At 53.5% G+C, this 13,214-nt stretch overlaps 1 protein-coding gene across 1 annotated transcript in view; it reads left to right on the top strand.

The window, feature by feature from the left end:
* LOC113206289 (high affinity cGMP-specific 3',5'-cyclic phosphodiesterase 9A) overlaps positions 1–13,214 on the top strand; it is a 176,708-nt gene that overhangs the window by 61,288 nt on the left and 102,206 nt on the right. Inside the window, exon 3 of the mRNA XM_052268509.1 lies at positions 2,739–2,903. Within this exon, the coding sequence (XP_052124469.1) occupies positions 2,739–2,903 (165 nt within the window). The remainder of the gene's footprint in view (positions 1–2,738; positions 2,904–13,214) is intronic.

The following is a 13,214-nucleotide window of genomic DNA, read 5'->3' on the forward strand; positions in this document are numbered from 1 at the left end:
CGGAGCAAACGGTGATCTGACCCAGGCTGGAGCTTGCCGACGACTGACGATACAGCGCCCCGGGAGAGACCGGCTCGGCCCAGGTCTGCAGAGCCGCCCTGGCCTTATCAGCCCTCCCCGAGATGCACTCGCCAGCCATCGAACTAGCCTCAGAACAGGGGTGCCTAGCTAAACTAATAGGGCTCGTCCACGCTGGGCGCATAAGGCGCGAAAATATAAAAGGGAGGGGACCTCGCGTCGTGCTCCACGACAGCGCCTTGACGGCATCGCGCCGCCTGGCTTCGTGTCTGCTCTCCTGTGGACTTGCCTCTTCTTGGTCTACCCCTTATTGACCCCTGCTCGGTGTTCCCCTTGGTCTAGCTCTTCGTCTACCTTCTTGATCTAGATTGACCTGCCTCTCGACCCGTCTCCTGACGTGCCTGTCGACCTGCTTCTTGACCTATCTCTTAACCTATGCCTTTTGGTCTGCTTTTCATATTTTGATGTTGCATCTAGAAAAACCTGACACAATTTTAATGCGCCAAAATTTTAGCAATTTAGTAGACGCTCTGGAAACTCGGGTGTGAGACAGTCTCACACCAAATGGTGTGAGGCAAAATACCTCACACCAAACGGTGTGAGGCATACATACCTCACACCAAATGGTGTGAGACCCTCTGTGCCTCACACCATTTGGTATGAGGAAGTATCACTCCATTTGCTGTGAGGCACAACGAGTCTCACACCATTTGGTGTGAGACTGTCTCACACCGGAGTTTCCAGAGCGACGGCGTTTCTAGGGTAGTAGAAATGGAAGCAAGCACTAAAAGGCACTTCTGGTTCTGGAGAGATACTCAAGTGCCCCACAGGTACTAAAGTTTTGTGTCTTTGGACACTTTTGTGTCGATATAAATGCACTAAAATTCAGCACCTTTATCTTTAAAAGTAGCTTAGTCCTTCATCGTTGTTTTCCTACACACTGATCAACTGAGTGTGAAGAAAAAAGCGGTACAGCTCGAACTCGACGCGTTCAAACATTTAAATAAATATCTCTGAGCGCGAGGCAGAATGTGGCGACGATTACGATGTTGATGAAAGGTTTGGATTCGGGATGTCGAATTGCGTCGCGGATTCCATGACAGCGCCAAGCAGCAGCAGCAGGTTTCCGCAGAGAAGCGGTTGCTAACTTAATATTGGCTTAACCGTTTTATCGCCAGCGGCAGTGTACTTTTACTCCAATTACCCCTTCCTGGACGACGGACCTCGCTGCGCCACCACCGCTTTGCGTCCATTGAAATGCAAAAGGATGCCAACAACCACCCGGACAGTGGCGGGGTGTGGTGGGTCGGGGCGGGGGGCAGCACAGCCTGGCGTCAAGCAGTGGGAGCAGCGCTGACCAGTGGAGCCGTCCTTCTCGGCCGGCAATGCAGTGCAGGGCTTGGCGGGGCGTGGTGGGGCGTGGTGGGTGTGGCGCGGCGTGGCGATGCGTGCTGGCGACTCTCGGGGCCCTGTGGAACTTGTTCCGCTAGGCTGGTGGGCCTGGTTAGGGCGCCCTGCGCTGCCCTGCCGGGGTGCTGCCCGCACGTCCGTTCTGACTGGTGCCGGGCGCCGCGCTCCCTCACACTACACCGTTTCCAACTTTCTTGCGAATTCCAGAATGACCGCCTGCAGTCGCTGCTACTCTGATATCTGAAGTAAATGTGCACTGCTTCCAGCGTTTATCTGCCAAGTAATAATTTAGCACCTGCTTACCCTTCCTATCGAATACTTGCGTGTCTTTTTATGCAAATTTGAATACCTGTCAATGTCGGTTGTTAAACTTGAAAGTGAACCCGAGTGAACCAGATTCCGAGTGTTGAAACCTGTCAGTCACACGAGAGCCCTTTTAAGTGTTTCATTTAATCAGCAAGAAAGGTTTTTAAGCAGGTAATACTACTGAGTCAAAACAATAATAAAAAAAAATATCAGCTGAGATGTTGCATATGCTCCAGCATATGCTTGTTAATGTCGTCAGTGTGCCTTTGCCTTTGCTAGGGCGTAGGATGTCGCAAGTTGCAGGCAGGTGAACCACAAAAAGAAAGCACTCTTGACTCTTGCAGTGTGTTTATTGATAATTGAATGTTTTATTGCTTATAAGCAATGAAATTTCAGTACACATTGTCAGTGACTTCTCACCCATTTATTAGCACTAAACCTGGCCAACGTTTCTATTCTACACAGGACTGAAACTTAAGAATTTGGAAAAAAAAAACAGCTATTATTTCAAGTTTAAAATAGAGATGCGCATTAAATCAAAAGAACGCTCTCCAAAGCAATTTAAGTTAGATCATTGCGGTTCTTTTAAGGTTTAGTAAGCCTTTAGTTAAACGTTACTGTGTGCGCAAGAAGCTTTTTAAAATTTCATAAAGTTATGAAATTTTAAAAAGCTTCTTCGCACACAGTCACGTTCAAACACAGACATACTATACCTTAAAAGAACCGCAATGAACTAACTTAAATTGCTTTGGAAAGCGTTTTATTGATTTAATTCGCATTTAGATTTTAAATTTGAAATACCTGTTTTATGGCAGTTTCAGTCCTGTGTCACCTTAAGAAACCTAACCTGTAGGGGAGGTCACTGTCTTTTTCTCAGTCGTATATGGGCGTCTTTCTGGCCGCATCACTAATGAAATAAACCATATATTTATACATTTATACGCGCCGGTAGCGCGGCGGGGTATGACGTCACGCGCCTGACCTGTTTGTTTTGCTTTTTGCAGGGGAGTGCCGGTCCGCCCTGGGCGAGGGGGACGGGGAGGAGGCCGTGTCCCTCCAGGCCCTGCAGGCCCAGAGCCCTCCCCGCGCCGCGCAGCCCCGCGCCGCCCCGCCGCGCGCGCAGCCCGCCAAACAACCTCGGCGGAACAACCGACCGCGCCGCCGCCAAGGTAAGTCGAGTCGGAGAGAGAGAGAGAGAGAGAGAGAGAGAGAGAGAGAGAGAGAAGAGGGGGGCGGGGCGGGGACGGGCGGGGCATCTGTTTGCGCGGCTGGACTCAGTGGAGAAGCAACCAGCTCATATATGCCGAACCTGGAAATACTCATTTCCCCGGCATATTTTTTAACTTTAATTTTATCAATGACATTTAATTAACAACCAGTCAACGTGGTTGGTGCGAAGTGCGTACTAAACTATAGCACACCATGATGCTCTGAAATGGTACTTAAAATAATTGATAGGTTTTAGTCAACACGAATCTTTGATAGCCACCATCATCATAGCATCAAAATTTTACTGTTGCTGTCACCCAAAGTGTTGTGCTTGTATCGGCTTGTAACTAAAAACTTGTGCCTGACGCCTGACGCTGATCTAACAGATTTTTTAAGGCTCTGCGACGAAATATGTTTCTCAGTGTACTGCACGACTGAATCCTCGATACCCAAGCCAAATAATACAATTCAAACATGGAGGTGAAACTTTTAAAACCTGCTCGTCAAACCTAAGAGGGTTGAACTAAACTACATTTTGCAACAATTTCACCCCTTCTTGCAGTTTTTGACGACACCAACGGTCGCCATCCGCACGGCACACACCTCTGGTCAAAGCGCCCACTTTGGAGGGCGAAGCAAGTAGGAGGGCCGCCGTTTGGTCGCCCTCTCTCCAGAAAACGACGGAAAAACGTAAAAACTGCAGTGCTTTTGATTAAAACGGTGCGGGCTGCTGCTCCGATGCGTCGGCCGTGCCCCGCCCGTCTCCAGAGCTGAGCTGGCCGGTCCGCGTGCCGGGCGAGCCTAGCCCCGCCGCTTCGGCTCGGCCGGGCGGAGCACCGCTTATATTTTACGGCGTTGTAAACCCACCAAACATTGCACATAACATCGCGGAGCAGCGCGTAGCAGGGCGCGGCGGCGGGGCGTGGCGTGACGCGTTGGGATGCGGGTGAACGCGCGCGCGCGCACCAGAACGCTTCGGAAACAACAACACTAGCAGAGATGGACGTTAACGACTATTTGCAGCAGTGAACTACGTTTCGGCCTAGAGGGCTTTGCTGAGATTGTGCTGTGTTGTGCGTGCGTGCGCGCGTGTGCATGTGTGTGTGCATGTGCATGTGTGTGTGTGTGTGTGTGTGTGTGTGTGTGTGTGTGACTGTGTGTTGGACGTGACTTGCACCAGTTCATTCTCATTCAGCACTCTCTTGAAGAGGACCCAGCAGCAGCCCTGACCCTCCTCAAGGCCTGACCCTGACCCTCCTTCTACTACTACTGCTGCTATAGCCATAGCCCATACGAGAGTATAACCGTTTGTGTCCATACAATACACAAACTATAAGCGGTAGGCTCAGCGGTAGGTAGAAAATCATTCACAAAATCGGCGTTTGCAGAAAATACGTCTCGTGTCGTGTGTTACGCCTGCTTCGATAGTTTACCGTTTTGTGGGAGACGTAACGGTGGTGCGTACCCATAGCTATCTGGCACACGTTTCTCTGGAAACGTATTTATAGGAAAGTAGTTGTTCGTGAACATACGCGCGGCGGTATATGTGCGTGCGCGGCGTGGGTGGGCGCGGTATATCCGCGGGCGATGTGGAGTCGCAGAGTGAGCCTCCACTGGAGGGTGGCGGGCCTGTTAGCAGACTTCTTCTTCTTCTTCTTCTTCTTCTTCTTCTTCTTCTTCTTCTTCTTCTTCTTCTTCTTCTTCTCCTCCTCCTCCTTCTTCTCGAGTCCCTTTCCCCTTTTACCTGGCGTTCTCTCCGTCAATCTCTGATGTCACATACGGCGGCGCGCAATCGAACCCCTGTGCGCGCGTGTGGAGGGGCGGAAAGTTTGTGTGGGGCCGAGGCTGCCGAGGCAAGGGCGCGCGGCGCGCGCGTCGCGGGCGGATGGGACGCCATCGCATCGGACTGCTTGTAATGATCCCCAAACTGGGTCCTGGGACCCGGGAGGCAGGCTGGGCCGTGCTGCGCCCCTCTGGACCGTGATGTGTGCTACACTGTCGGTGACGACCCACGCTGCACGCTGCCGTTGCGGTGCATATGGATGAGCCACGGAGATGATGATGGCGCGCCGCATATGTCCGGCCGATACAACAATGATATGCTGCAACGCCAGGCGGAAACATTCAACGGTAGGACTGTGACACGTGTGTCACTGACTGTCTCGCTGTTGCAATGAGTACGATTATTTGCGGTGTCCTGCACTGCTGTCGGCGCACTCGTACAATGGGTCGTACAGCACGGGGGACGCACGCATCAAGACTGTGGGACATTTGTATGCCGCTGCATATTGAAGGAGTAGGAGAACGGTTGTGAACAAGTAGCTCAACGCGCTCGCCCAGCAGGCGATGTATTAAACGACTGTTCGCTAGATTGAGCCCGATTGAGCCGCTGCCACTCACTGACATCAATACTGCTGCGTTGAGCAGAGAAAGTGTTTCTACAGCTTGTGCGTATGATAGAAACATTTCCTCGAGTTTGATTTTCAACTGAACAAATACTTCCAGCAAAGAAAGGAATTTCTAATGTTATTCCATTGTGGCACTTAGTACTCTTTACAATAAAATTTGGAATCTCTCGCAAAGTGCAGCAAGGCCTGTAAGTCCTTGGGGCCCCTCTCAGAGGAAATGCTTTTTCCTCGTGGCCGGTCGCGGCCGGGAGGCTGCCTCGCAGGCTGCTGCTGCAACTCCAGAAGAGCCTCCTCCCGCCCGCTTCTCCCTTCTCCCGGGCTAATCCGAGAAATGAAAGAGCCGTCACTTTGGTAATGATGCAGCGCTGGTTCTGAATCCTCCGCTCCGCTCCCCCCCCCCCCCCCCCCCCCCCCCCCCCCCCCCCCCCCCCCCCCCCCCCGCCTTTCTCGTTTCACTTGCGGGTCGCCGCACAACTCGACTCACGGTTTCTCTTCCTGCTTGTGGTGCTTTTCCGCTTTTCTCCGATCTATTGTCGTTTCGAACGCGATCCGCTCTGGGTCTTCTTGTATTTCGCGCTCGCGCTGCTCCTGGTGTGTCGGTTCCAACTCGATAAGGTCACTCACTTCGCTTATGGGGTGTACTCAAGTAATTGCACTTTCGTATATACTATAAATGATTTATGAACATTTTTGGTACACACTGGAACGCACTGGAATAATAAAGGTAATTCACACCATTACAAGTTTTTGACGTTTTCGTGCCTTTACAAGGGTATTAAACCCGAAATTAAACGTTCCTGATTCAGTTGACTTTGATTTTTTTCCCAGTGTGCTGAAGGTGAAGAAGGGTAAGGCAGAGTGTGTGTGTTGTGGGAGGGGGTCTAAGTGAGTGTAGACGGGGAATGAGCAATGCGGGCAGACTTGACAGACGCAGCTCGCGCCTCCCCCCTCCCCTCTCTCCCTGCTCGCGCGCACGCACCGCCGGCGTGCCGTAGACGTACGTGCCCGGCCCAAATTGGGCCACCCCGGTCCCTCCCCACCGCGCCCCGGCCTGCCCCGGCCCGCCCGGGCCCTTGTGCATTTGCCCACAGTGGGTATTAGGTTCGTCCTTGTGCGCCTCGGGGCGCGCAGAGGAGACGAGTCAATCCTCTCTCACCGCAAGGCTGGCCCTGGCAATGTCGCACACTTCTACGAGAGTGTGTGTAAGTTTATTCGCACATTTTGACGTCCGTAAAGAAGCAATGCATCTGCCTGCAGCACTGTAGCTTACCGCCATTTTAACCGCAAGCTTCAAGGAATGAATGTCAGAATCAGGGTGCATCTCCGTGATATTCACCGGATGCTGTGAAAATTGATCGCAAGCGACGGTGCTGCAGGGTGGACTGCGCCTTACGGTGGAGATCACCGTAGGCTTTGATTAGTGTGGTGTGCGTGTCCCTTGGAATTTTGCATTTCGCTCCTACCATAGTGTGTGACATTCACGTACAATCTAGGTTTGCTGTGTGTCAGTGCTCGCGCACGACACTTCTTTTTTTTTCTCCGAACAAAAAGAACAACAATAACCTCGTTTCTTACTTCGTTGATGAGAGGAAGAAGCTGTCTCCTTTTGCCGCACGGTTGGGCGATCCACTGTCAGCGCGCCCATAAACTGGCCGAGTGGGTGTGTGTGGAAGTGAGTGAGAAAGAGTGGAGAGAATAAATAAAGAGAGAGAAAGAGACTGTGGGAGAGAGGCGGGGGAGGAGTTGGGCACGGAGGGCGTGTGTACTTTTAGTACAATAAACTCGTAGGGTTTACTGCCATGGAGCCAATGACCCTCTGTTTTGAACCAGTTTGGCAATAAAGCCACGGCTACCTATACATGTTCGCAAAGAGGGAGATAAAAAGCGAGCAACACACACACGCGCACACGCACACTCACACACACAGTGAGAGGGGAGGACAGGGCGGGAGGACGAGAGAGCGAAAGAGAGAAAGAAAGTTTGTATCGTACAAGTCCCAAGTTGGCGTTTCTCCCTCTCTCTCTCTCTCTCTTTGGCGCAAAGCGTATCCACACGACGCGCTCGCACCCGGTCATATTTTTTTAACATTTTTTTCTCTCTCTTTACTGAACGTTTGGTGAGGGGGGGAGGGGGTGCTTTAATAATTGCCGCAGACGGCCTTGGCCTCGGCGTGCTTTTGTTTGTGTGACTGCGCGCAGCACGGATGGCACGGCGAGGAGGAGAGTAAGGGGGGGGGGGGCTCATTTCATTACATAAGGATACGAATATATAAAGTGACGACGAAAAATGTAATGAAACGTAACGGAAGTTTTCTCTAAACCTCATTCCGCGTAGCACATAGTGTGTGGCAATACCAGCCCTCTGTCACGTCCCAGCGGACGGCTGCGCGTTGGCGCGGCGCTGCTGCGGGGTGCGGGCCGCCCGAGCGGGTGCGGGCCGCCCGAGCGGGTGCGGGCCGCCCGAGCGGGTGCGGGCCGCCCGAGCCCAGGCCGCCCGCTCAACAGCGCTGTGCGGCGGGTCGGTATCCGCGCGGTGCAAGGCGCTAGCCGCCCGCCGCCCGCCGCCGCGCCAGTCCGCGCCGCCTCCTGGCACACTAACCGCGTGCGGTTTACGGATACCGATGCAGATTCTTTTTCCACTTCTTATTTCAGTAGTTTTCCTCTTCAGCTCGCCCTTCCAGCGGGCTTATGGAAACGACATAGCGTCCGCGTCTGCCTATCGCGGGCGCCCGCTCTGTGCTCTTGCGCCAAACTTGTGCGGATTCTGCACTGCCTAGCCGCCCAGCACTCTAACGGCACTGTGTGCCCCTTGCCACCTCCCCTGCGGCTTATCAGGAATGCATGGAAACAAATTTCCCTTCATTTTATTCCCCTTTTCTAGGATAGAATGGTAAATCCCCTACTCGACCCCCCGCGCCGCCTTGGCTGCACGTGGCCGTGGAGAGCTCCCTGTCGGGCGTGCATGTGTGCATGTGTGTGGGTGTGTGTGAGATTGTGCACGTGAGCTATTTGAGGTTGTGTGTGTATGTATGAGTGCCGTGTGTGTGTGTGCATGTGTGTGTGAATGTATGCGTGTCGTGTGTGTTATTCTGCAGATACCACTTCTTCCCCGTCCCTGCCTTTACCAAGCTGCCTAGCTGAACGCCCCTCGGGGGCAGAGAGGGGGAGAGGCCTGCACCCTCGCGGCTCCCGTGCCTCCGCGGCTACACTCCAGCTTATTTTACTTTTTCAGCGCGGACAAACTTGCAAATGACAGAATTGTCCATTTCCTTTAAAGTTCTTTCCTTCTTCAACTTATTGAGAGACTCCATATGGTGTTTTTCTACTTCGTTTTCACCGATAATCTGCTGCTAGTACTGAAAACGTTCCTTGTTTTTGTTGTTGCAGGTAAGTGATGGTCCAGTGTGACGTGGCTACGATCGGAGAAAATTGAAGCTAACGCGAGTAAGGTTACTGCGAACGTCAAAAGGGACACAAAAGGGGTGTCGTAATAAATGTTTTAGGGCGCACATGAAAAGGGTTCCGCAGGCAGCGAGTTTGTCTTGTACATATAGGATGTTGGCCGGGCACGGCGTGGCGGGGAGTGGCGTGGCGGGTCGGGCCGTGTCGAGTACGTAAGGAGAGGTGTCGCACCAAGCTGTTATGCCATACTATACATAATGCATGTGGGACAGGGGAGGTGCGGTGGCGGCGCGCTGCGGGAAGTTGTGTGTGTGTGTGCGCGTGTGGGAGTGGGAGGGAGCTGGAGCGCCCCTTTGCCACCTTTGCCCCGTGTACGAACGGCCTGTCGGCCGGGGAGAGTGTTCGGTCCAGGTCTCAAACTACACGCCTCGGCCCCGCCGCAACCCCACTGCTCGCCTGGCCGCCCGGTCTAAGTGCTCCTCGCCTGGACATTGAGGGTCGATCGCTCGCCGCCATATCACATTACTGACCATACCGCTATACCTGGCCCTCCTGCTCCCCCCCCTCCCCTTTTTCCACTGCCTCCGCCGACTCGACTGGCCTCCTAGCTGCCTCCACTGATAAAACAAATGCGTGCCAAGTCGTTCCTTTGCAGGGATGCTAAATCGTTTTTTAGTCGAATGAAATGCCGTTTTAATGTAAATAAGTACTCCTACAGTGCTCTGTTGCTGCTTGAATGTGGGAAAAATTCACGGAAAAAAATAATTAAGTTAAGCCAACTAAATGTTAGCTGCCTTAGCTTTTAGGTTTGCTAATATCGTGACAAGCAAGTTTTTTAGCTACCACAGCGAAACGTTTGCTGTCACAGCGACGTATCAGCTGTGAGAGCTAATGCTTCACTTGCAGGAGCAAATGCAATGTCTGCTTCAGTTGATTGAGGATAATCAACCAGAACGAACGCTTAACTTAATCCAGCTAAGCATTAGCTACCCTAGCTAATTCTTGCCCACAGGAGTCAATTTATTAGCTACAGTAGCTTAAAAGTTGCTTGTCACGATATCAGCAAACATATTAGCTAAGCGAACTTACATATTTTTTTCCGTGTTAGTTCATTTTGTGGTTGCTACCAACATGTAATACCTATGTAAACAAGCAGGCCCGCCCTTCCGCCAAACGAAGTTGCCAGCTTCGCTTCGCTGCGCCGGCAACTCCGTTCGGCAGGGGCCGGGCCTGCTTGGCCTGCCGGCGGCGATGGTCGGGCCTGCGGCCCGACCATTTCTGTCACGCGATTTGCTGTACAACATAATCAAATGATGTAACGGACCTTCGGCCCGCAAAGCCCGTCGTCCTTAAAATTTGCTCCGTAGACACGAGAAAGGGATGTAACGGTGAAACACCGCGACTACAACCCACCCTTCTGCTTAGAAAACGTTTTTTGGGGTGGGGGGAGGGAGTTTCTTACCTCTTTTGCGGTTTTTGGATTTCTTTTACATTTAACTGTTCACTACAGCAATTTTTAACTTATTTTCGTCAAACAAGACCCCCTAGCGCCTAAACGGTTAGAGATAGAGCCAAACGGACGAAATTTTCGCCCAGAGGGCTCTACTTCGACGAGTTACCCCTTAGGCGCTCATAAAAAAATATTTTTTTCTGACTTTTTTTACCTACCCCCTTTTCTTTGATACCCCCTTTCAGCCCCTTAGGGTTGGTTGCCAGGATTTGCCGTAGGCGTTTCGTTTTCTAGGAGTGAACCTTAAGATACCCTGAAAATTTGAAGTCTCTGGCACACCTCCTTCTAGTGGAACAGACAGACAGACAGACACACACACAGACACGAGGTCGTTTGCATAAGCCCGCTGGATAGCTTTTTCAAAGCAGAAGGGCGGGCTAAAAAGGCATGAAACGCTTAACTTAACACCTTTGAAAGCTCTTCCTCTGCACAACTTAGCACCTGTTTTTCCAGTGACTGTCCGCCCTGCTCTGCCTTATTGTCCTGTCTTGCTCTGCCTTGCTCTGCCTTGCTCTGCCTTGCTCTGCCTTGCTCTGCCCTGCCTTGCCCTGCCCTGCTGCTGTGCCCTTGGCGGAGGAGACCGGGGCAACGCTGCCCCGAGATACGCAATCCTGTTTTCCTAAAGCATTTAGTGCGTGATTAATTTTTCAGCGCGACACCTGCCTGGGGACAAAACCTCCTCGCGCTCGCGCGCGCGTTCAGAGGCTCGCCGCGCCCGCGCCGTTTCGGCTCCAGAGAGTACATATCGATTGGAACGATTTCCTTTTCTCCCGCTGCTAACGTGCACTGAAAGCTTCTTACCCGCCTAACTTATTCATCGCAAATAATGTGCAAACCAGAGGGAGTCTGCGCTCCTCGGGCTGCGGGGGGTGGGATCCGCGGGCGGGCCGCGCGAGGGGGGGCTGCCGACTTTTTCAGCGATAAGATCAACGCCCAAGTTCTCCCAGCGCCAGCGGGGCGCGTTGGTCTTACCTTTGGCTCTCGGCTTCGCTCGCTCCTCCCGCCCGTCTGCACACCGTTTTGCCATCGCAGCCTCTCTCTCTCTCTCCCTCCCTTCCTCCCCCCGCGGCCAAATTACGCCGTGAATCGCAAAAGATGCTCTCGAGTGCAATAAATGGGCCAGCCGCTCGCGGGGTCGGCCGGCCGCTCGCGGCCGCGCGGCTTACAAATGCAAAACTTATTGACTTTGCAAAAACGCTCGTCGGCCGTGCGGCGTGGCCTGCAGGACGGTGGTGGTGGCTACGGTTGCTTTTGTAAAATTTTTACTGGTAAAGTAAAGGTGCTAATGGTTCAGTGCCTTTACAAAAAGCAGTGAAACCTATGTACTACTAAACCTGCTCTTAAACCCGCGAGCACTGTAAAGTCAATAGTTGAGTTCGGTGTAGCACTGCAGTAGTGTGTGCAGAGTACTGATGGGTCGAAAAGAAAAGGAAAATAAAAAGAGAAGAGAACCGCAGGGATCTCTTCCCTCCCGCAGGCTCTCAACTGGAGCAGCGCGGGGGTGCGGCGCGTTGGCGAATATGACGAGAGCGGGGGGCGCGCGAATTAAAACCTCCCCGGGATTAACGAGACCATTATGCAGGCGGGGTGTTTAGGAGCAATATTAGCGCGGGTGAGGGTGCGTTCAGTTCATGTCGGGATGGGCCGCGCCAGCCAGCTGCATGCTGCAGCCTGCGGGAAATCTGGCGGCGCTGCTGCTGCTGCATGCGACTCGTTTTATTTGGTAACTAATGAGTTTTCGATAAATATCACGCGCTCCCCTTTCCCCGACACTCACACACACGCACACTCGCACACTCGCACACGCGGGGGCAGGCGCACACAGCTGCCAGCCCGCAGGCGTCAGGCTGGGCCGGCCGGCCTGCTTGTGTCAACACGCCACAGCAGCACGCCGCTATGGTACCCCATCTTTTATTTTTTTTGTTGCCCCTCTCTTCTTCCCCTCATGGAAAAGTCAACGTCCGGTGCAGAACTCGATTTTGTGCCTTTTTCCGCCCCTCTCTTATTACCCCGCGCGGCGCTCGGTAAAGTGGCGGGTGCGTCGCTGCGGGGGACGCGGGGGGCGGCCCGTCGAGCGGGGCGGGACGCCCCCGTCGGTCCCCGTGGACAGCGGGGCCCAGGGGGCCTAACTGGGGACGAGTGCCTTCCGAGCCCCCCCGCCCCCGCCCGGGCGCGTCCGTCAGGTGGCTGGACCTGCGCGACCGGGAACGACCATAGCAGAAAATAAATTGAAGATCAGGAAAAGGGAAGGCGGCGGTATGGGGACGTGCGGGACACGACCGTGGGCCCGAACGGGACGGGACGGGACGGGCGGGGCAAAAAGCGACGATGAACCTCGCCGTGTCTGAAGGCCCACTGTGGACAGAAGCAGAGGAAGAAAAAAAAACACCCATGCCAACCGGATTTCATGTCCCTTACCAACGACGACCTGACCAAGCTTTCCGAGGGTGGAAAGCACTGCCTGGTGGGCATGTCGACCTTGAAGGAGGAACGGTACCAGTCCAGAAAGGGAGCGACCAAACCCAGAACAAGAAACCTCATTTTCTAGTCTGTGGTTTTGTTTTTGTTTTACTTTTACTTCCAGGAGTTTTACCAAAGAAGAGGGGTGTTATTTTATTTCGAGTTCTGGGCGAGGTTTAATCCAAGTGTGTTCCAAGGCGGCACGGCGCCCTTCCTTACGAATGTAATTCCAGGTTGATTTTTGATGTTTGCATTCAACTTTTTGTCATCAGAGTTGCTGTTTTAAATTTCGCGGGTCGTGACCGTGCTTCTGTCGGCTAGCTAAGCTGGCCGGCGGGCACGCGACGAGCCCGGCGCGGACAGTCAGTCTGGCGCGGGCCCGGTGGGTGTCCCCGGGGGTGACCCGAGGGTGCCCCCGCGAGGGTGCGTGCAGGCGGGGCCGGGGCCAGGCCTGGGGCCCTGGTGACGAGCGGGCGGGCAGGCGGGCGTGGG

The sequence above is a fragment of the Frankliniella occidentalis genome, unplaced genomic scaffold (assembly GCF_000697945.3).
Source record: "Frankliniella occidentalis isolate FOCC.00 unplaced genomic scaffold, Focc_3.1 Scaffold71, whole genome shotgun sequence".
In the NCBI taxonomy this organism is placed as follows: domain Eukaryota; kingdom Metazoa; phylum Arthropoda; class Insecta; order Thysanoptera; family Thripidae; genus Frankliniella; species Frankliniella occidentalis.